The 20,505-nt window shown below is 43.4% G+C and overlaps 1 protein-coding gene across 2 annotated transcripts in view; it reads right to left on the minus strand.

Moving 5' to 3' along the window:
- The window catches only part of SPON1 (spondin 1), a 223,804-nt gene that overhangs the window by 173,085 nt on the left and 30,214 nt on the right, over positions 1–20,505 (minus strand). The window contains exons 1-2 of one of the 2 annotated variants that reach the window (XM_035328571.1): positions 10,744–11,118; positions 4,678–4,784 (exon numbers count right to left, since the gene is read on the minus strand). In XM_035328571.1, the coding sequence (XP_035184462.1) occupies positions 4,678–4,784; positions 10,744–10,966 (330 nt within the window). In that variant the 5' untranslated portion in view covers positions 10,967–11,118. Of the gene's footprint in view, positions 1–4,677; positions 4,785–10,743; positions 11,119–20,505 lie in introns of those variants that run through there. The other variant, XM_035328572.1, reaches the window with a different exon arrangement.

Consider the following 20,505-nt stretch of genomic DNA (forward strand, 5'->3'; position numbering starts at 1 on the left):
TCCTTCATGAAAATCCTGAACAATTCCTAAAGTTTGAAATTTTAATTAGACAGGGACAATACATTGTCATTCGCTGGTGTGAGGAACCTTTACCAAGAAACTTAAACATTATGGTTTTAGTATGAACTGGAAATTAATCCCACATGATTTGCAAACCACCGGATGATTGAACATTTCACATCAAATCAGAGTAAAAATTCATGACTTCCATATGCTTATGAGCAGTAGAATGACTGACTCTGTTCCAGCGATACAACGCTGGGAAAGTGAAACAACTAGCAGAGTTTTGAGCAAAGCAACATCATTTCTTACATCTCAGAATAAGCCATTTACTCGTCGCCTGATATGCTCAACGTGGAATATAAGGTTAAAAAAACATAGAGTTAAGTGCAACATCAAGATGGCAAGTGTTGCTTAATTTTAATAATAAAGAGCTTTATAAGCATTTTTTTTTTAATACAAACTAACTTTGAATATAAATACATGAACTAGTAAATCATGACACATAGCTAGAAGCCTTTTTACACCACTTCTTTCAAAACGCAATATTGCCTGCTTAAAAAGACACAAGATTCCTATAAAACGCTGGAACACAGCAACTGAGGATCTGCTTTTCTAAGAGCTTGCAAAAATACCTTTTAATCTAAAAGCTTTGGTAAGCACTTCAGTCAGCTAAACAGCATCAAAAGAAATGATCACCATTCAGCAAACAAAGGAACAAAGACAAATGTTTGGGGCAGTTCAGGGTAAACCTAGAGAAAGAAGACTTCGGATAAAGGACCGTTTGCCTTACTTATCTACTACTGCTCCAAGTTTCCTTACATATTTTCTGCATTAGCACACCCCCCCCAGCTTTTATATATGTCCTGTTTCTAATGAAACCTTCACTCTTGCTCCTGTTGTGCCTATGTGTGTTCTTACGTTGGTTCTTGGTATGTTCTTACATTCAATTCTAGAGCACAGAAAGTGAAACCCACTTATTTTCTTATCAGCAGAGCAAAGAGATAGTTTCAGAACACTACTGTCATGAACACTACTACATTCAAAAGTAAAGTATCACAAGAACAGTGGACATCACATGAGTCTAATGGCTGATTATGCTAAAACAAGACAGAAATGTCTTATTTTGAGCCTCTGAGTAAGTTTATCACCATACATCAGAAAAGCATGTCACATTTGCACACAACATTGCACAAGTTTTCCTTGAAATTTCCATAAAACACAATATGGTGAAGGGTTTGAACCCGCCACTTGGAGAGAATATGAATGGCTTGTTGCCGTTGAACACTTCTTAAGAAACGATTCAGAAAACATCACATCCCCCAAGACTTTCCTTGGAATACATATTCTTCCTCAGAGATGAAGACGAATCAGACGAGGTTGAGCAATAAATTTCTATTATTATACATTATTTACTAAACTAAATCTATTACATTGCATACCCACGCTGATTAAAATGGCCTGTATAGACACTGCTCTATAGTCTATCAGTTCTTGATTGGTGCCCCCGAGTATAATTTGCTTTTAAATTGCCTTCAAACAATTTGCAGACTGTTGCTAAACATTACGAAACAGACGGATCAGCATTCTGCGTGACAACAGTTGGGAAGGTTTGTGTAAAGAGACCGATGGGACACGATAGTCAAAGCTTTCAGAGTGCTGCACGGCACCCCCGACTTGTACAATTATGACTAGCATAAGTAAAAGCCGTATTATTTAATTTAGCTATTTAATGTATGTTTGTGAGAAACAATGTGACTTTTTTTTTTTTTTTAACCCAAATTGTGCCCTGGGTGTGCTACGAGGACAAAGAAAAAGAAGTTTGGCCTCATTAATAAATAATAAAAACAGACCTAAAAATCTCAGTTTTCTCAGTGAAAAACAGATTTAGAACGGTGGAGTCCAAAACTACACTTCTGTAAAGGTCTCTACTCTGTGATAAGTACAAAGGTAACCAAAAAAAGTACAGGAGAAAATACCTGTTCAACCAATAATTTTAACAGCTGTGCTATTTATAGGATCAAGACCCTGCAGCTTAATGATTAATGAAGACTGACCATACCTGCTGACTTGCAGTCAAACAGCAGTCAATGAGCCATGAGGAGGTTGTAAAAGGCAGAGCAAAGCCCCTGCCGGGCAAACTCACAGCAGCCGGTCACTACATGTTCATCCCGTCCAAGGGGGCTCACAGCAAAACCTGCTGCAGCACGGCCGTGACCCCAAACACCACGTTTTTCCAACCTGAGCATACCACGGCTGTATCAGTTGCTGAGAAGGCAGTGCTTATTTACCACCCTGCTACTCTAGCACATGCTCTTCTAGGTTATTTTGAAGCATTACACACAACAGTCAGTTCGACGCTCAATAGCTCTGTGCAAACCGGAAGGCACGGCCCCGTGGCACCTTCACCTGAGTACAGTGCCAGCGCAGGTTTTGCCTGAGAATGTCTGGGCAACCCATGTTTTGTGACTTGAAAGTAGCATTCACAGGCTGGAAAATCCGGTGGATTGTGTTCTCTGAGGGGAGGGAAGGAAAATAACGTCTTACATTTGTCAGCCTCGGGTTCCTCCAATCCTGGCTACGCTACAAAGTCTTGCTAATATAAATGAAGCACTTTGCTTCATGCGGTGCATTTTATGTTCCTTGCTTTGCTGTGATTATTATTTGAATAGTAAATATGTTTCCTTGTGGAGGCAGAGCTTTATTCCAGTAGCCCGGAACTTGCATCCAGACTTTTGCCACTATTTAGCAATTTTCACCAAGTTCTGTTCCACTAGCTAATTCTTTGAATAATACGTTCTCCATCTGAGCACTGGAAATACGTAACTGCAAACGGCATGCAAGTGATGCTACACATCGTATTCTGCAAAACTGTTTAGACACCATTAGGATCTTCATGTTACAAAGCAAACAGTGCTAACTTCTGCACTAAACTTCCCTCCTCCTCTTCCAGTTACGAGCACCCAAGCATGATACAAGAGACATCAGTAGTTATCACTGTAAGCATTCATTGGATATTTCAACAAAATTCTTTAACCATCCTGAACACAGGCAAGACTGGCAGGCACCATCTAAATGAGCTTCAGTTAATTGTGCTAACGTTGGACAAGTACAGTGAGTACTGCTTGCCCCACAGAAATACAAATTTAGTTGCACATAAAATTTGAAACTCTCCGCTGCCAATTAGAACACCGATTTCAGATTGCAATCCTTATAATAAAGCTAATTAAACAACCTTTCCTCCACTGAGATCCATTAGGCTTTTTATGTTTTGATCTATTTAGAATTTCCATTTGCCTCCCACTCTCTGCTGACTTGAAAATTCCTCTGTGTTTCAGAAAAGCTTAGTGAGTTTCTCACTCTATTATGAGTTAGACATACATCTGGCCATAAAGGAAAAACTCCGGCCAAGTCTTTCCCATTAGCCATGCTACAGAGACATTAACAACTGAAACAGAGAAATTATTGGTGACAAGTTTCTTTTTAAAATGGATGAAGCACACCATTTCTACTTCTTAGCATCAGCTGAGGCTTTAATGCTTGTTTACTTTAAAAAAAGGAAAAAAAATGTTCATATTAAACAGATTTCTCTCAAATAGTATTAAGAAAACATTTAATTTTAAGGAATGTAGAATTATTCCAATATTAAATACATTATCATTTATTCCAGGCTTTCTTAGAAAGTGTATGAAAACTAGAAAGAGGCCTCTAGACAAACTAGATAGGAAAACAAGTACTCAAATACGTATTGAGTTTGCACATCATATTTGCTATAAACAAGACACAGAAGACCTTTAGGAAGAGATGCTAGCATTATGCTGATTTCTGCCCCCTGTAGCTCACCAAAATAAAACCTTTGAGTATTTCTCTTGAAAACAGATATACTTCTTAGTGGCAAACAACGTATTTTATCTATAAATCATCATTGAAATTACTGTCAGTATTATTAACCATTCTGTAAGCTATAAGCAGTGCCATATTCAACACTCCTAAATTTGCAAAGTCAAACAGCAAACAATACCTCATCTGTGAATCTTGGGCAACAACAAATCTACACAACTTCTAGCCGTTTTCATAAATGTGATGTGTATTCTCAATTTCCAGATTTTTTTTCATGCAATGTGATCTTGAAATAGATGGAAATACTATTTTGTGAATCACTGCTCTGGATTCCAATCATTTGATAATGATAAACAACATTTCATCCCACTGAATGTGTTCGTTAAGTAAAGTACTACTAAGCATCATAAAACAGCAGAACCTAATTTATGACTGATAAAACAATCATTACAGCTGTGGCAAGCACACTTCTCAGAAGGGTAATCTACATCTGAAAGAAGAGAAATATCTAGGCAAAGCAATACAAAAAGCAAAACAAATAAAATACATTTCATGTTTGCTTTGGATAACAAATTCAGGCTCTAGTTCAAATATTTAATGCACATGCTTAACTTGAAAAGTCTAGGAAATCGAGTTGAAGTCAAGGTACAAAAGCCTTGGCCTCTTGAAGAGATTGCATAGAATATAAAATACGTTATTCTGTTCTCATGTCGGCACCCACCAATATTTGTGCTTACTTAAGCATATTCTGCATTCTCTTGTACAAATAATAGCTCCCTTTGAGCCCAGCATACACTAAGAAAGACTCCTAGCAGTATGGGTCAGGGGATCTCTCACCTGAAAAGTTCCTGCATGGTCTTCTTCTTTGTCACCTTCTTTTCCTTCCTTGAGAGCAATCAACGTGAATCCTCGAAAGTATGCAGGAGTGGCAGCAGAAAGTGTCACTGAAATATAAGAAACAAAGAAAACATACTATTATTTGCGAAGGCAGGCACGTGCATATAATTCCTCAGTTCAACGTGAAATGTGTGTGTTTTAAATTGGTATTAACAAAAGCTAGAGCACTAATGGCATGGAGCAGAGCCAGCCAGAACACAAAAATCTTCAGTCCAAGTTTCCACATAAAACTGAAAAGGACTGGCAGAGTACTGATGTGACATCTCTCAGCTATTTTTTCATGCCCTCTTTTTTTCCCACACATATTGCTCATCTGTTCAGCTCTACAGGAGGTTGTGTTGTGTTTTTTTGTTGTTGATGATGATGATGCTTTTTGTTACTGTTTTGTTTTTATGTGAAGAAATACCTCCTGAAACGTTTGGCTTCAGCTTTTGTCCTGCTTTGAGCACAGACAAGGATCTAGGCATTAGTACACAAAGTTTCTTTGACTCTACAGGAATGTGACCATACTACGTACCCAGCTTAACTAGACAGAGGTGCTAGCTTTAAAACTACCCTTCACCTTTTTTATCTTTCTTTGTCCTGCTTCTTCCTTCCTCAGGGCAGAACAGGACACAAAGTTAAACTCCTGGGTAAAACCGACATCTGTGGTTGTACTGCCACGGCATCCTACACATCAGCACAACACCTGTCTTCGCACTCCAATCCTGACCACGAAGGTGTTGTTGACTGGAGCTGCTAGCAAAGAAGAAATAGCGTAACCCTGCCTGTTCTGATTTTACAATGCTCGGCATCAGGACTGCATCCCTCACGTTCTGGTGGTGCAAGACACCTTTGTATGATCTTACTGTTTGCCACCGCCAGTACCTAAGCATCACGCGAGTGTCAGCTACAGCTCTTCTGAATGCTATAAAGCAAGATGAAACAGAGCAGAGCTTTGAGGCAAAACTTTTGGGGGTATTTAAACATTACTCGACCTTTTTCGACACTTTATAGAAATCTCAGTCTGAAACAGATAAATTTTATGGAAAAAAAACTGTTTGAATTAAAGGAAAATGGTCAGAACAAAAAACAACACCAGACTACAAATCCTCATAAGTAGCTTTTACTTCAGCCGCGATGCAGGCAGTGTTGCTTGTACTGCACTATTGTCACGCTCTCAAACCCTGACTGGCACAATAGGAGCTGAAGACCACCCAGAGTTTTCATGAGCAAACTGCAACTGCCTATTGCAATCGCTGCTTTCTCGCTGGGTATTCACGAGGGACTGCCTCTCGCACAAACAGGACGCGAGGAGCTGCAACACTTTACTAACCATGACAGACAGCCCTTAAAAGATACTCATTTCAGAATATGTTTAGAGTTCACTTGGAATACGCAGAGCCCTTTTTGATCTAGAAATTCAGTAACAGGAAATATATAATAGGATGTTTGAAGGTTTCTAGTGTTATGCAGCAGTATTTGGGTCTAAAACCAACGGTGTTTGTACAAATGCAAGTAACTCGTGCCCACTCGTGAAAATAGAGGACTGGACAAGTACACAAAAGGTTAAAAACTGAAAGTGCCGTGTTTACACCAAAGTGAGTCATTGTTTTTTTATAAACACCTATACAAATACAAAGTACTGATGGGCATAAGGGCAAGCCCCTCATCTCCCATGATTTCCAGCATCCTTTTCTATTTGTTCCGCAGAACCTTGGTATGAACTTAAACCTCATCATTTCTGGGCAGGAAGAAATTTTCACACTTTATGTATGGGAACCAAGTGGCTGCCTAAGAGCAACTAAGATTTCTGACTATGTTTCTAAGTGTTGCTCTAACTTATTAATTCATTATCCGCCCAATAATTAGCATTGCTAGTCCAATTTTGCAAACATTTGCAACCTCATCTAAATGAAAATTCATGGCCAGCCCTTCAGTTACAGTAACTGAGATCTTCACTGCTGAACTCAGTGAGGATGAACCCATTGCACTCTTCTGAACACTGGTTCTTGGAAACTAATTGCCATAAAAGCATTTTACATGCAATAACTTTTTCCATATATTATTTGTAATTCAAAAGTCTGAATCACTACGAGCAAAAAGTTACACCAGAAATATTTAAATGCTTACGCAAGGAAACAGGGATTCCAGCTGTGAATTGACTCAACGGTTTTCATCCTCCTCCTCACATTTATGGATCGACCCAGTTTCCAAACCCCTACCTATGAAACTGAGGACATCTGAAATGCTACAAAAGCCCTCAGGGCAAAAGAAAAAAAAAAAAAAAAAAAAAAAAGGAGAATTCCCAAGCCTGACTCCCAGCTGTTGCACGCCCGGGGCACCGACGCTGGTGGCATTGCAAAGAGGGGCCGAGTGCTCCTGCCACAGCACCCCGTGCTTCCCGGACACAGCAGTTCAGTCTCAGCGCAAAGCTCGAAGCTCAGGATCTTCCTTTCAAAGGACAATTACATACCGACAGGTTCTTTCGTCTGTTTCCATCCCCTCTGGCAAACCTCTAAGCGCCTTGCAAGGGGGCTCTCACCACAACCCTCCCCGGCCCTCCTGCTGCCTTGGGGTCCCCAGCTGAAGGGGGGATCAAAGCGGCAGCTCCTTTGCTCCGGGGCAGGGAGGTTGCCTGGCTCCAGCCTATGCTGCTGCACATCCTGCATCCGCTCTGCGCAAGTACCGACAGCTCCGCTTTTATATCTGCTTCTATCAGGAACTGGTGACACAGGACAAGTGCTGAGGTATTTACGGAACTGTAAATTGCAGGCAAGAGCACTTGTGCATTGGGCAGAAGAAACAAATTGAGAGCAAAAGATCCAGCACTCCTTGGAAGAGAAGTCCCAAACTGGACACAAAGGGAGTGCGTGGCCACAGCTCAGCTTGGCCTTGGCAGACGTGGGAGTGCAGACTGCTGGAAACGGGCACGAAGAAGGACGGTGCTACCTAAGCGGCGCAGAGGGGGACTGCACAAGTTGCATCCTCGCCCTCCTCATCAGCACACGAGCTCCAGGATATCATGGCAGAAACCACATGCTGCATGTTAACATCAAATGCTACCTTTCTTACAGGCTGTTTCAGGTATATTTTTTAGAGGCTGAAACCTAACTTATTTTTCCTGGAAAGTTCATGCAAAATTAACAATCTACAGATCAATAGAGCTGAGACTGATTAGTTTCAAGGACAATTACCCAGTAACACTGAATTAAACTTCAGGCCTGTCTGTGCCTTCCCCTTGGAGGAAGGGAGAGCAGCTACCTCGGGCCCAAGCTGAGCAGCAGGTAGGAGGGGACCATGCCCCAGGGTGATGTGGCCACAAACAAGCCTGGTACCAGTGGAAGTCCAGACCCCCACATGCGTTTCTCTGTCTGCTCCACAGGGGAGGAAATGACATTGCAGGCTGAAGGACCAGGCGGAGAAAGGCCATGGCACCAAGAGCCCCAAATAAGATGTCAGAAACCTATCATGCCACCTCCCTTGGGAGAACCACAAGGCCCAGTGCCATTGCTCCTGCATTACACCTGAGGGAGGAAAGGTGGATGGCTGCTCAGCCCTGCTTCCTCATTCTTCTTCATTGTCAGACACGGGAGAAAAAGTCCTTTTTTATATTTATTTACTGCTGCCGGGGGAAAGGCATACACATTCAAAGAGAGATTATTCAGTGCTCAGGGCCATTTTCCTCTATTCGTACTCCAGTGAGACGGAAAGCACAACTTCTATGCACCCAAACAGATCCCCGCTGATCTAAAGGTGAGTAACTGGAGGAAGTTTTCCCAAAGACAGAGGGTGGCTGTGAACTGTGGTCTTCTGACTGCCCCACCAGTGGAGTGCTGCAGCGCATCCTCCAGTCACCGCAGCTCCAAGGCCTGAGGCAGAAGGCACGTCGAGCAGCGATCCGCAGTAACAAACGTAGCTGGGTGCCTCTACACCATCGGGTTAGCGGTGTATGGGATTTGTATGTAGAGCGAGTTCCTGCATTATCCACCTTGCATAAATACTAGTTTATTCCAGGAGCCCACTAGGAAACGTGCCAAGGATCCAGATTGAATTAAATGAGACAGGGGCCATGGAAACAGGCATATTTGGCTCCAACTCAGCTGAGGTTGTGCAAATCCTCTGCAGTGTAGTCCATCTAGCAATTTACGGCTAAAACCCCCACAGATGTGCTATAATCCCACATTTTTAATTGTTAGTTAGATTTTCTAACCTTTGTATAAAACAGTAGCATAGTTCCACTTGTACCACAGAATTTCCTTCAAAAATGAGCTCTTAAAGCATTCCGCAGTGCTGCTAGTTTTATCTATTGCCATGGATAATGTATATATTAGGGTAACATTTACTTATGTTCTCCCAGCCCTTCATAAAGTGTCCTTAAAGGACCATTCAGATAAAGTATTCAGGTGGTACATGAGCTTAAATATCAAAACCACTTGTTTTGGTCTACGTTTTCCATTTTTATTAGCTGTAATTTTCTCACTTCTAAGATACTACAATATGCTAATATGATTATCGATTGAGCTCCTAACATCAAGATCTCATATGTCCACAAAATTAATTCTAATCCATTGGGGGCTTTCTTTGCCCCTATGTTTCCATGTAATAGAAACTTCTTTGGCACATGCCTCTAAATAGCCAGTAATACTTTCACAGAAGTAAATTCCCAAACTTCTGAAGAACATTCACATATTTGTCACTGTTGAGGAACTTGACGCTTATCTTTACCCTGCTTGGTAGACATGCAACATGGAACCTTTCAGTCTCCGGGTACTAATCCTAACGTCTGGAACGGTTAACTGACTGATGGGAAATGCACATTTCCTCACACCACCCTCAAATGTCCGTTACTAAGAAAAAACTTAATCACAAATCCCACAAAGTTACAGCCTGGTCCTCAAAACAGGTTAACCAATGCAGCAGGTATTTTTTCCCATTCTTTAAGAGAACATGATGTGTAGACTTTTTTCTCCCCATCTGTCCTAAGACTCCTATGTTCGTGCAGTGGGAAAACGTCACTCTTTACACTGACTCCAAGGAAGGTCAGGAGAAATACTTAGAACAAACTCTCAAAATTGGTTTTCCAAAGTGATGATTTCCCAAGGAAACCATTCATTTTGCCTATAAAAGAGATTGGGTAAAGTACATATTTATTTAAAAAAAAAAAAGAAAAAGAAAAAAAAAAAACAAACCTCCAAATTCTTTTCAAAGCACTTTTAAAATACAAAGTTGACAGTGTATTCCATTAAGGTTTGTTTTCAAAGGGATTGTGTAGTGAGGCAGGAAAAGTGACCAAAAACTGCTTTTATCTATTAATTAGAAAAAGATGCTGAAGTGTGCTTTGGAAGTTAATTTCAAGGATTCTATGTGAAATGCTCAGCAGAGAATGAATGCCTCCATCTCTTATTTACAGTGGTCATTAGCACCGTCTTCTCTGCCTCTTTCCTGTTTGAACCATCTGTTCTTTTCCCCAGGAAAAAAAAAAGGGGGGGGGGGGGGGGAAAACAGAAGTGCAAAATGTGGGAAGTTGGCAGCACGCTGCATCACTGTTTGTCCATATGCTAACTCATTATATTAACATTCATATTTCAGGGCAAGACCAACTAGCTCCGAGTTTCCTCTCTGCTGGATGCTGAAGCTTCTACTCGCTGTGCTACATTTAAAGGAGTAGGAAGAAATCCTACAGAAGTAGGTGAAAGAGGGAAGAGCGAGTGCGTTTTGTATCACGTCAACTTGTAACATTGAGCTGAGCCGGCAGAGAGAATTCATAAAAGAAAGGAAAATCCTCTTAATACTGAGTTCATGTTGAGTAAAGTGACACCGTGAAATCCAACTCGCTCTCACTTGTCATGAAAGCATCCCCGATAAAGTAATGCGTGGGCGCACATTACCCTGCCTTAACCCACACAGTCACACGCGCTCCAGAAGGGGTAGGGAGGTGATGGGTACAGAGAGCCCCGGTACAGTTTCGGGGACGCTTGTCCTGACCGCACTGCTGCTGTCGGAAGGAAAGGACGGCCAACTTACCCCGGTAACTGTTCCCAGGCTTGTAAAATTCTGGATCGCCCTCCACCCTGAGGCTAAATTCATTGTACCCTTCCCTCCTGGTGCCTTGGGCTCGCAGGATCCGGCTGCAGTATCCCTCGGATTTCGCGGCTTTCTCCAGGGTTTCGTCCGAGAACCCCTTCGCCACCAAGGGGACCGTCAGTGCCAGCAGCCGCAGGGCCAGGGGCTGCAGCCGGGCTCCCATCCTGGGCGCTCCGCACAACTTCTGCCCCCGGGACGGCACGGCTCGGCACAGCTCGGGCAGCGCCAGCCGGCGGCGGCCCCCAGCAGGAGGCTGCGGGCGCGCAGGGACCGGGCTCGGCGGCTGCGGGGAGAGGGAGGGGAAGGCGGGGAGGGCAGAGCCGGAGGAGAGGGGAGGGGAAGGGAGGCGGGGAGGGAGGGGAGGAGGGAAGCCTGATGCTGCCCAGATCCCGGCGCGGGGCTGGCGGCGGGGTGGTGCCCGCCCGCGGGGTCGCTGCAGCCGCAGCCGGGCAGCGCGCACCGCGGGTAGCGGGGGGAGAAAAGGGCCCGGAGACCGCCCCGGCCGCAGCCCCCGGCCGTCGCCTTCCCCCGAGCCGGGGCACATCGCGAACGGCACCGCCCGAAGGGGCGCCGCCGGCTCGGCGGGGAGCGCCGGGAGCAGCCCCGGGGCGCCCAGGCACGGCTCGGCTCGACACAGCGCGGCACAGCTCGGCCGCACCCGCACGGCAGCCCTGAAGCAGCTCCCCCCGCGAGCGTGGGAAAGCCCCTCCATCCACCCAGGGCAAGAGGGGAGCGCGACTCCCGCTTCACGCAAGTGCCAGGAGGCAGAGCGGCTTGCCTGGAGCCCCAGAAGTTCACAGCAGCGGGGAGAAGGGGGAAACTCAGCCCTGGGGTCCCCCCGGCGTGCTGCGAGGCCCAAGGGCTGCCCTTCTCTCCCTCCCGCTGCTGCACGGCCAGCGGAGGGGAAAGGCTGAAAGGCAGGGCCGAGGTGAGGACCTGAGCATGCACCTCAGGCTGCCAGATGTACAGGAGGGCACAGGGCCCTGCCTAACCCCCACTGCTTTCTCTCAGACGAGGCTGAAGCAGATCAATGAGCCTGAGCACGCTGAGGCACAACTTCCAAGAGGCGTGGGAAAGAGGGAGCAGCCTGAAGCCCTCCTTGCACCTATGAGGAGCAAACTGTAATTACTTGGGGTCCAAACTCACCTTTGGAGGTTGGTTAGCAACAGCTGAGTGCTGTGTCCAAATACAGGCATTTCTCCATCAAGGTCTGTGCGAGGATGCTGAATGTTTTACTTTAAGAGTTTACTACTGCAAGCTCCTCTATAGTCTAAGCCTTTCTGTTACATATTTATAAAGAATATAAACCAGCATAGCCTCTAAGCAACATGCCCAATGTTTAGAGCTGGGTGAGATTTTAGTTTTCACTGCAAATACAGAATTACTGTCAGTGTCCATCCACGTGCTTGTGAAGCAGTGGCAGCCAAAACTTCTGTAAGTGCACTGAACAACAGCAGCCAAGCCTGACCGGCAGGCACACACGTGCTTAGGCACCCATCAGGGTGGCCCTAGTACCACCTACATTGCTTCTGGCAGCCCCCTTGCAGAGCCAGGCCAACACCTGAGATCCCCACCGCTGAGAGAAGGGTTCAACAACAAGAGGAAGGAGGATAAAGGGTCTTTCCAGCACAAGTTCCTTTTTCTGCTCCTCTCATCACTTGGAATGAGACAGAAACAGCAATCCTGGCCTTCCCATGTAATCTGCCAGGTTGTCTGCCCCCACTCAATCCTTTCCCTTCGCTGTCCCCTCCTGCCCAACCCACCAGTACAAGGGCAACTTCACCCATCACCTTCAGAGCAACAATATCAGCTGCTTCTGCTACTGATGCTTTCAGTTCGTTTGGGAAGCATGCAACTAAATAGCCTGCATAACCAAGACCCACGTTCATTTAGATAATTAAAGTTCAGCAATGCCACAGGCTCCTGGGTATCACTTGACGGCTATATTCAGCTCATTCGTGTTACGAGAACTAGGTCCACTTTAGCCAGGTTCCTCAGTTAACTGATAAGTAAGAAAACCAAACCAATATGCAACTGAAAATGACAAGACAACTAAAACCATACTGGCAAAAGACACCTGCTAATTTGCTTCATTCTCAATCTTTGGCTTCTCATTTCTTTTGCTGAGATTGATTGAAAAGCAATTACCTGACTGAAGCATTCACAGCAGGAACTGCACACATTCCTGCATGATCTACCTCTGTTGGGAGCCAGAGTTCTGGGCTCTAACTCACAGCTCCTCCAAGGATTTCAAGTCACCTCCGCAGCTTTTCTGTTTTTACGTAGTATCAAACTAACAGTTAACTAATTCATCAGCACCTATTAACTCTTCATCTTACAACACATTCTATATCTGTTGTTTTTTTTCCCTCCCTGAATTGGTCTGACCTGTTTCTTCTGGATTCGTTCCTTTTTGTTTAAAAGCTGAAGTGTTGGAAAGTTTCCTGGAAAGGTACAATACAGTGTCTTGTTAAGAGGGAATGCTTCAACTTAGCAACTGATACAGATAAATTAACTTGCACTGCCTAGAGCCATGAAATGAGTAATTTGTTGTCGAGACGTTTTTAGAATATGGGCAATGTCATTAAGCACGGGCATCCTCAGGGTTTTCTATTTGTTCTACTAATTAGTATGTGTTTGCCTAAAGCATCCAGCATGATGTACCAGTCAAAGACGCATGCAAACTGATGAATCCGACCATCCATGGCAAATTTAACAGAGAAAGCTTCGTATCTTAGAGACTGCAGTGCTGCTTTGCTTTGTGTACTTTCTGGGATGAATAAAGTTGCTGTTCATGACTGTTAGGCATAACAATCATTAATGGGGTAATACCTCATTTGATGGAGCCGTTATGGTTGGAGAAAACTCCTTCCCTCCACCCCCCGCCCCAACAGCAGGCTTTCCTAACAAATGAAAACACAAGAGCTGCCGTCTTTCTTACCTTTTGCTTTTTCTGATAAGAAGCTCATTTTAAAATGAGATTTTAGAGGACTGCACTAACCACTGCAGAACATCCCTGCATTGACTGGAAGATACCGTAGGTGGTGTTTTACATTTTCTTTCTTCCCCACCTTCTGCTTCTGTGATTCCAAATAGCTATGTAAAGTCTCAGGAAGTACCCGCAAGGCAAGATGTGCGATGTAATAGTTGTCTATACAACGCTTGATTTTAAAGCCCCTGGTACCCAAAGTAAAAGAGCCTCAGGTGAATGTCTAAACTGATAACAAAATTACTTAACCCCTCACAGGAGTCCATTCAGAGAGCCTCCAAACTAGTCAATAAGAACCATCAGGATGACAGGTACCTCAAATCTCTTGGTCATCGGCTGCTCGATAGCCTTGCTGGGCAGTAGGATTCACCCGTATATAGTGATAACAACAGAGGAATAAATCTTTCAGAAGTTGGCTGACGAGAAAGATGCCTCCTCTTTCACACAAGGGCTGGTAATTATAGTATTCAATTAGGGTATTAGAGACACAGGTTTCAATTCTGTGCTTGGCTTGCAGCTGTTCGAAGCCTCTCGTCTAACCTGTCAGGAAGCTTCTCACCGTGAAGTTATAAGCCTTCCGAGCAAGTCCCTCACGGAAACGTCAGATTTCTAAACTTGAACTGAAGATCAAATGAATGGCCAGAGAAAGGGGAAAGCGAGCGTGCCCTATCAATTACAGGCATTTCCTGGAGACTGAGATCTGGGGTGCCGTTTCTTCCTCAGAAGACGTTAATTACGTCGGGATCAATGGCTGTTTAGCGTTTCAGTGCTCGGCTAATGCTGGAAGTTTGCAGTAAGTGCATTCTGCAAGCTGCCACCGAATTAGGACACATAGGTTGATGAAAGCCCCCAAAAGACCCCTTCCTCTGAGACAGATGCTTGGTTGCTCGTTACCATCAGGACGGAGGATGCTGCTGCTCTGGCAAAAGAAGAGTGCCTCAGATGACTAGCAAGTAACACTGCAAAACAACGTGCAGTGAGATCTACAGTGACTAGGAGCGTAAGCAGGGAATTTGAGGATTGCAATTTCAAATACCTCTGTCCCATTTTCAGATCTGTCTTAACATAGATCTATTAGCCTCATTTGCATTTCCATCTCTTCCCCTTCCAGCAGCCACATTCCTTTTTTCCTGAAGGAAATGGAATCTTCCTCTATTAGTTTACATGGAAGAATATTCCCGTTGCTACTAAATTCCCCTCTGTTTACAGCAAGAACAGTGCTTTTCTAATACCGATTGGTCCTGCTGTCTTAGAAGCCTGTTTAGAAAGAGATCTGGAGAAATCTGTTGTCCTATTAGACAAAGAAAATGGCTTGGGAGACACTTAAGATGATTTCTTACAGCTCTGTGGCACTGCTCTCAACTTCCTTTCTCCTAGGAATCCACGAAGTGAAGAGTAATGACAGCAAATGTTTGCCGAGGTCTGTTCACCATTTATACTACTGTCAGTCAATACAATGCCTCTCCAATATTAAACTTCCCAGTAGCTCAATTACATTTGCCTGTTTAGCCGTGCATGTCAGCAGCATATTTTTACACTGACAATATGATTTCTAATACATTTCATAGAAATAGTTGGTTCCTGACATGATGAGAATAGCGTTATGTATTATTATTAGAGAAACACTGCAATGCTGAGAGAAATGGAGAGAGAAAGAGAAAAGCACAGTTAGGGCTTCTTTTGGACTTAACCGCAGCAAAAACTGGGGGACAACACACGTGTTTGAAATTGCACTGAGGCTGCAAAAGAGCCAGAAAAGTCTTGCTAGCACCTTGGTAACACAAGCAGAACAGGATTTAAAACAAAGCTGCTTTTGAATGGACCTTTCGAGATTAAATGTTGACAGAAACTCATCCTCCACACACTGGCTATTTTGGGGAGGTTTGCTACAAGACCCAGGCTTCTTGGAATATTTAAACTCAGGATTCCTTCCAATACCAGACAGTAAATATGTTCTTAAAACTCTCTTCCTTTTTCCCACACAACAAGTCTCAAGAGCTATCTTGGGAATCCCAGAGAACTCCCAAGAGTAAACTAAACAGAGACAGGTTTCGCAAACCCACCATGCAGCTTCATTTACCCCTAAGGAAGTTTACTGCTGCAAACCTGGAGCACCAACAATTTTTAGACTGCGTCTCTTCCAGCTACACCCGACCGCCACCCCCTCACCTATCGCTGCCTTTGGGAACTCTGTGCTCAGCACCCCCTGCTGCCACGAGGAGCAGGGAACGTGTCCCCACGAGGAGCAGGGAACGTGTCCCCCGGTCCTCGCCACCGCGAGCCTCAACGCCTCAGCCCACCGCCACCTCCCCACCACCAGTGTCCAGGAGCACTTCAGCATGGCCCTGCTTAAAAAAAGAAAAGAGACTAAGTTTATCTGTGCTCTTTCCAAACTAAGCCACCAAAGAGCAAATATGCAAAAGTCTGTGTTAATCTGGAACCTGAATCCCAACACAAAATTCAGCGTCTTGGTGGTTGATTCAGCCACATCTCACAGCTTTTACATGTTTGCTGTTCTCAGCCTTGACTTCAGTGCCACTAACTTGACCAATGTGGCTAAAATACCAAAGAACAACAATAACACTGATTTAAGCTTTTCAGCAGCTTCCCTATTTAGAGTTAGCTATGCAGTGGTTTCTTATCACCATATTTTAGTTCTTCAATTGCTCAACGCCTGTAGATTGGCTATTGCTTTGCCATGTTCACCCTGCACTTTTATTCCTCTGAGGCACATGATAAAGGTCCTGTTTCTGCAGTAGCTGAACTCTCAAAGCTGTAAGGAACTTTCGGTGTTCCTAGGATAAAAATGCAGGGCAAACATTAATGCAAATTCAATGTTGCATGGATAGAAACTCCTTTTCTGACCAATTCCCAAGCTGCGCATGTTTTCAGGAAGAACGTAAAAGACAACTTATGCAGTAAAAGAAAATGATTGGTTTATATCTGGACAAATCATGTACAAAAATGCTCACCGAGCTCTATGCCTGCCGAACATTTATTCAGCCAATCCTCCAGCATTTTTATAGTAATGTAGTGATTAAAGATTCAATCAACTTTCAATTCAACAAAGACTCAAATCAACAAAATCAACAAAAGACCAAAACCAAGAATTACATCTTTGTCAAAAACACGCACACACAAAAGGGAAAGAGAGAGGAAAAACTTATTTGGGATTTCTTGTACTGATCATGAATAGAGACAGAAGAAAACAGAATAAAAAAGACGTAAGGTGATGCCACCAGTTAGCTCACTGACACATTTCCAGGCTGACACTACAATTCAAGCACACCAGTATGTTTGCAAAATAGCATCATCTCCCAAAGCAAGCTTTTTACAACAACGTCCTGCTACTTGCTGTGAGTTTGTTTTGTCTCTGTTCTCCTGCTGGATTCAGTTCTTCCTTTTAAAGAAAATATTTACTGTAACTTGTTGGACTGATGTTTTTTTCATCCATTATTGGATGGCAGGTTTTTTTGAAGCTCTGATCGTCAACTGCAGCACCACTGCAGCTTACAGACTGGTGGCACACCCATTACAGAACCTTTTTTCCCTGGAAATCCAAATCAGAGACTTCAATTTGCACTGTGTTGAATACTGAATATCTGGAAGTAGAATGAATTCTCAGGGTGGTGGCGTTCATCTGGTGCCAGCAACAATGATGGAGGAGAGCGTGTGGCCACGTTGCAAGGGTGGGACTGAGAGCAGAGACGTGCAATTCAGAATTCATTCTGCCACTTAGATGGTGGGCTGAACCTGGGCTCACCGCATCTCAGGAGCTCAGTTCCCTGTCAGGGCAGAAGATTAATATCTCTGCAAAGCACCACGATCCACAGACGGAAAGCACAACTTAACAATGGCTAGTTCTATCTATTATTACTGCATGAGATGGTTAAAGCTCTACAGGTATTAGAGCACGGTTTCAAAACAGGTTTTGGTCACCGACAGATTTTTCAGAAAGTTTTCTTTCCCTGTATTTGTGCAATTCATGATTACGTCAAGTATTGCCAGATATTCCTGTGGGTCACTAGGACTTCAGATGAAGAGCAGACAGTCCCTATCCACAAGATCTCTACACAGAGATTTTGCACTTGGGGGTATCAGAAAGAAACAGCAGTTTTTCAACACTGTTTCTTAAACCTCTGATTCATAGTTCAAGTATTAAAGGAGCCTTAGGAAATCTTTCAAAGGTTTACAGAGACTTTTTTTTTTTTTTTTTTTTAAATCAGAGGATGTTTTGCAGCAATTTCGATAGCAATCTAAACTGTCTGACACCAAGGGAGTAAAGAATATGTATATGAAAATCTTTCAAATATGTATATTCATACATATAAAAAACCATGTTAAACATTAACTTTTCTTAATTGGTAAATGCATAGAAGACCAAGGTAAAGGTACTATGCTATCAATGTGTATCATTGCACGCTCTGTGGACACCATCTTATTTCAGCTGGTAATGCCAACCAAGGTTTGTGGGAGGCGGAAATCCCAGACCAGCTGGTATACTTGAAAAAAAACTGGACATGCTTTCAAGCATACCAGCCCTTCTGCTGGTCTGAACAAGGAAAAAAAATATAATCCATATTTCAAAGCTAAATACAGGTTCACAACACTTTCTCAGAGTTTAGTTAGCTACCCATTCACTAGGCAGTCTGTGAAGAAGGGAAATTGGTAACTGTGAAGGAAAGAGAACATGAAAAGGAGGAGGGTGATAAGTAGGTAGAAAAACAAAAACAACAACAAAAAAAAAACACATCATTTTATAGGCTACAGCATAAACAGAAGTTAGTGTGGGAAAGAAATACCAAAGTGTGCCATAAACCAATGTCTCTACTGAGCTACTGGTTTTTACTGCCCCATAGAGTGCTACATCTGAGTTTGCAGGCTCAGCTTTGGAAAGTATTTTGCGAGTTTACCTTGATGATAAAAACAGAGAGATTAAAGACAGAGAGATTGTTTCCTGGGGAATGTTGAGAAATGGCAGCTGGGTATTTCATCCTTTACAGATCTCCCCCAAGAGGTTCCCTGGGTGCACTGGGAGACTAGATCACTTTCTTTGAGAAGCAAACCATTAGTAACTACGAGCACAATGATGGCAAGCTATTGACCAACAAATTGCTATTTCAGAATTGGTGGCACAGGTCACATCTTTTAGCCGAGCTGTCAATGAAGTCTACCAGTCTCCAGGCTTCAGCTCTGTAAACCGACAGATCCATCTGCAATACTTCTATGTGAATCACAATAATTCTGAAGAGAAATTTCCAACATTAAAATACGTAAGCAACCCCACCCTCGAAAAGCCTACTATCAAACATTTATGAAATCTGTCTCCTCCCTTCCTTCTCCTCTCTCTCAGTCATGCCAGCAGCATGGTAGGGATTTATTGGACTACTAGATATCCTGTCTTCTCCTGTCCAAAGCAAAATATCCCATAACACCATATTTAGTATCTATCCCCTTCTAAGTTATGGTTTTTGCCATTTCTGTGCACTACTAGATACAAAAACCAAAGCTAGGTCATAAGTGTCCAAAGATACTGGTTTTATATCGATACTTTTAACAAAACGTTTCTGCTGTTAGTAAAATGTATTTTAAACCTATGTTATTTAGTATTGCTATAAACTACTTCCAGTATTGACTGCAGGTTAACAAAGGCCTTCAGATTATGTATAGTTTTCCAAAGGACATAGGGAAAAGTAACTGAGTTCTTGAGACAACTCCAAAAAAAGGGAGTTAGCACTGGCATTGGTAGTTTGTTTTGTTTTTGTTTTAGCTGATTAGATGATCTTTTTTTAAATATATATAACCCAGTCCAAGTTGTAACAAAGTACAGAAAAAGTGAATACATAAAGTTACTGGAGTTTAGATAATTATGGCAGTTATTTGCATCCATTAATTCTTTCTTAGACATCTGATGAAGTACCACATTAGCCACTCCTGTAGTAAGACAACAGCGTAAAGAAAGAGATTTGATTACATACACAGATATCAATCAGGGAGAAAATTTGGACACTGTAGATACCACTCGGTTTGGAGATCTGTTTCTCTGGGGACAGACACTGAGTAATTCATTGATTTTTTCAACTTATATTGTAAGTACCACCTTAACAAATAGAGCTCACCTGCTTTTCATCCTCCTAACCTGGATAAATTTCTTTCAGCTTGGAGAAAGAACTCCAGAGAGAACAGAATCACAGAATCACAGAACAGTCTAGGTTGGAAGAGACCTCTAAGATCACCGAGTCCAACCTCTGACCCAACACTAACAAGTCCTCGACTAAACCGTATCCCTAAGCTCTACATCTAAACATCTTTTAAAGACCTCCAGGGATGGTGACTCAACCACTTCCCTGGGCAGCTTATTGCAGTGACTAACAACCCTGTCGGTAAAGAAGTTCTTCCTAATATCCAACCTAAACCTCCCCTGGCGCAACTTTAGCCCATTCCCCCTCGTCCTGTCACCAGGCACGTGGGAGAATAGACCAACCCCCACCTCGCTACAGCCTCCCTTCAGGTACCTGTAGAGTGCAATAAGGTCACCCCTGAGCCTCCTCTTCTCCAGGCTGAACAAGCCCAGCTCCCTCAGCTGCTCCTCGTAAGACTTGTTCTCCAGACCCTTCACCAGCTTCGTAGCCCTTCTCTGGACTCGCTCAAGCACCTCCATGTCCTTCTTGTAGCGAGGGGCCCAAAACTGAACACAGTACTCGAGGTGCGGC

The sequence above is a fragment of the Oxyura jamaicensis genome, chromosome 5 (genome assembly GCF_011077185.1).
Source record: "Oxyura jamaicensis isolate SHBP4307 breed ruddy duck chromosome 5, BPBGC_Ojam_1.0, whole genome shotgun sequence".
In the NCBI taxonomy this organism is placed as follows: domain Eukaryota; kingdom Metazoa; phylum Chordata; class Aves; order Anseriformes; family Anatidae; genus Oxyura; species Oxyura jamaicensis.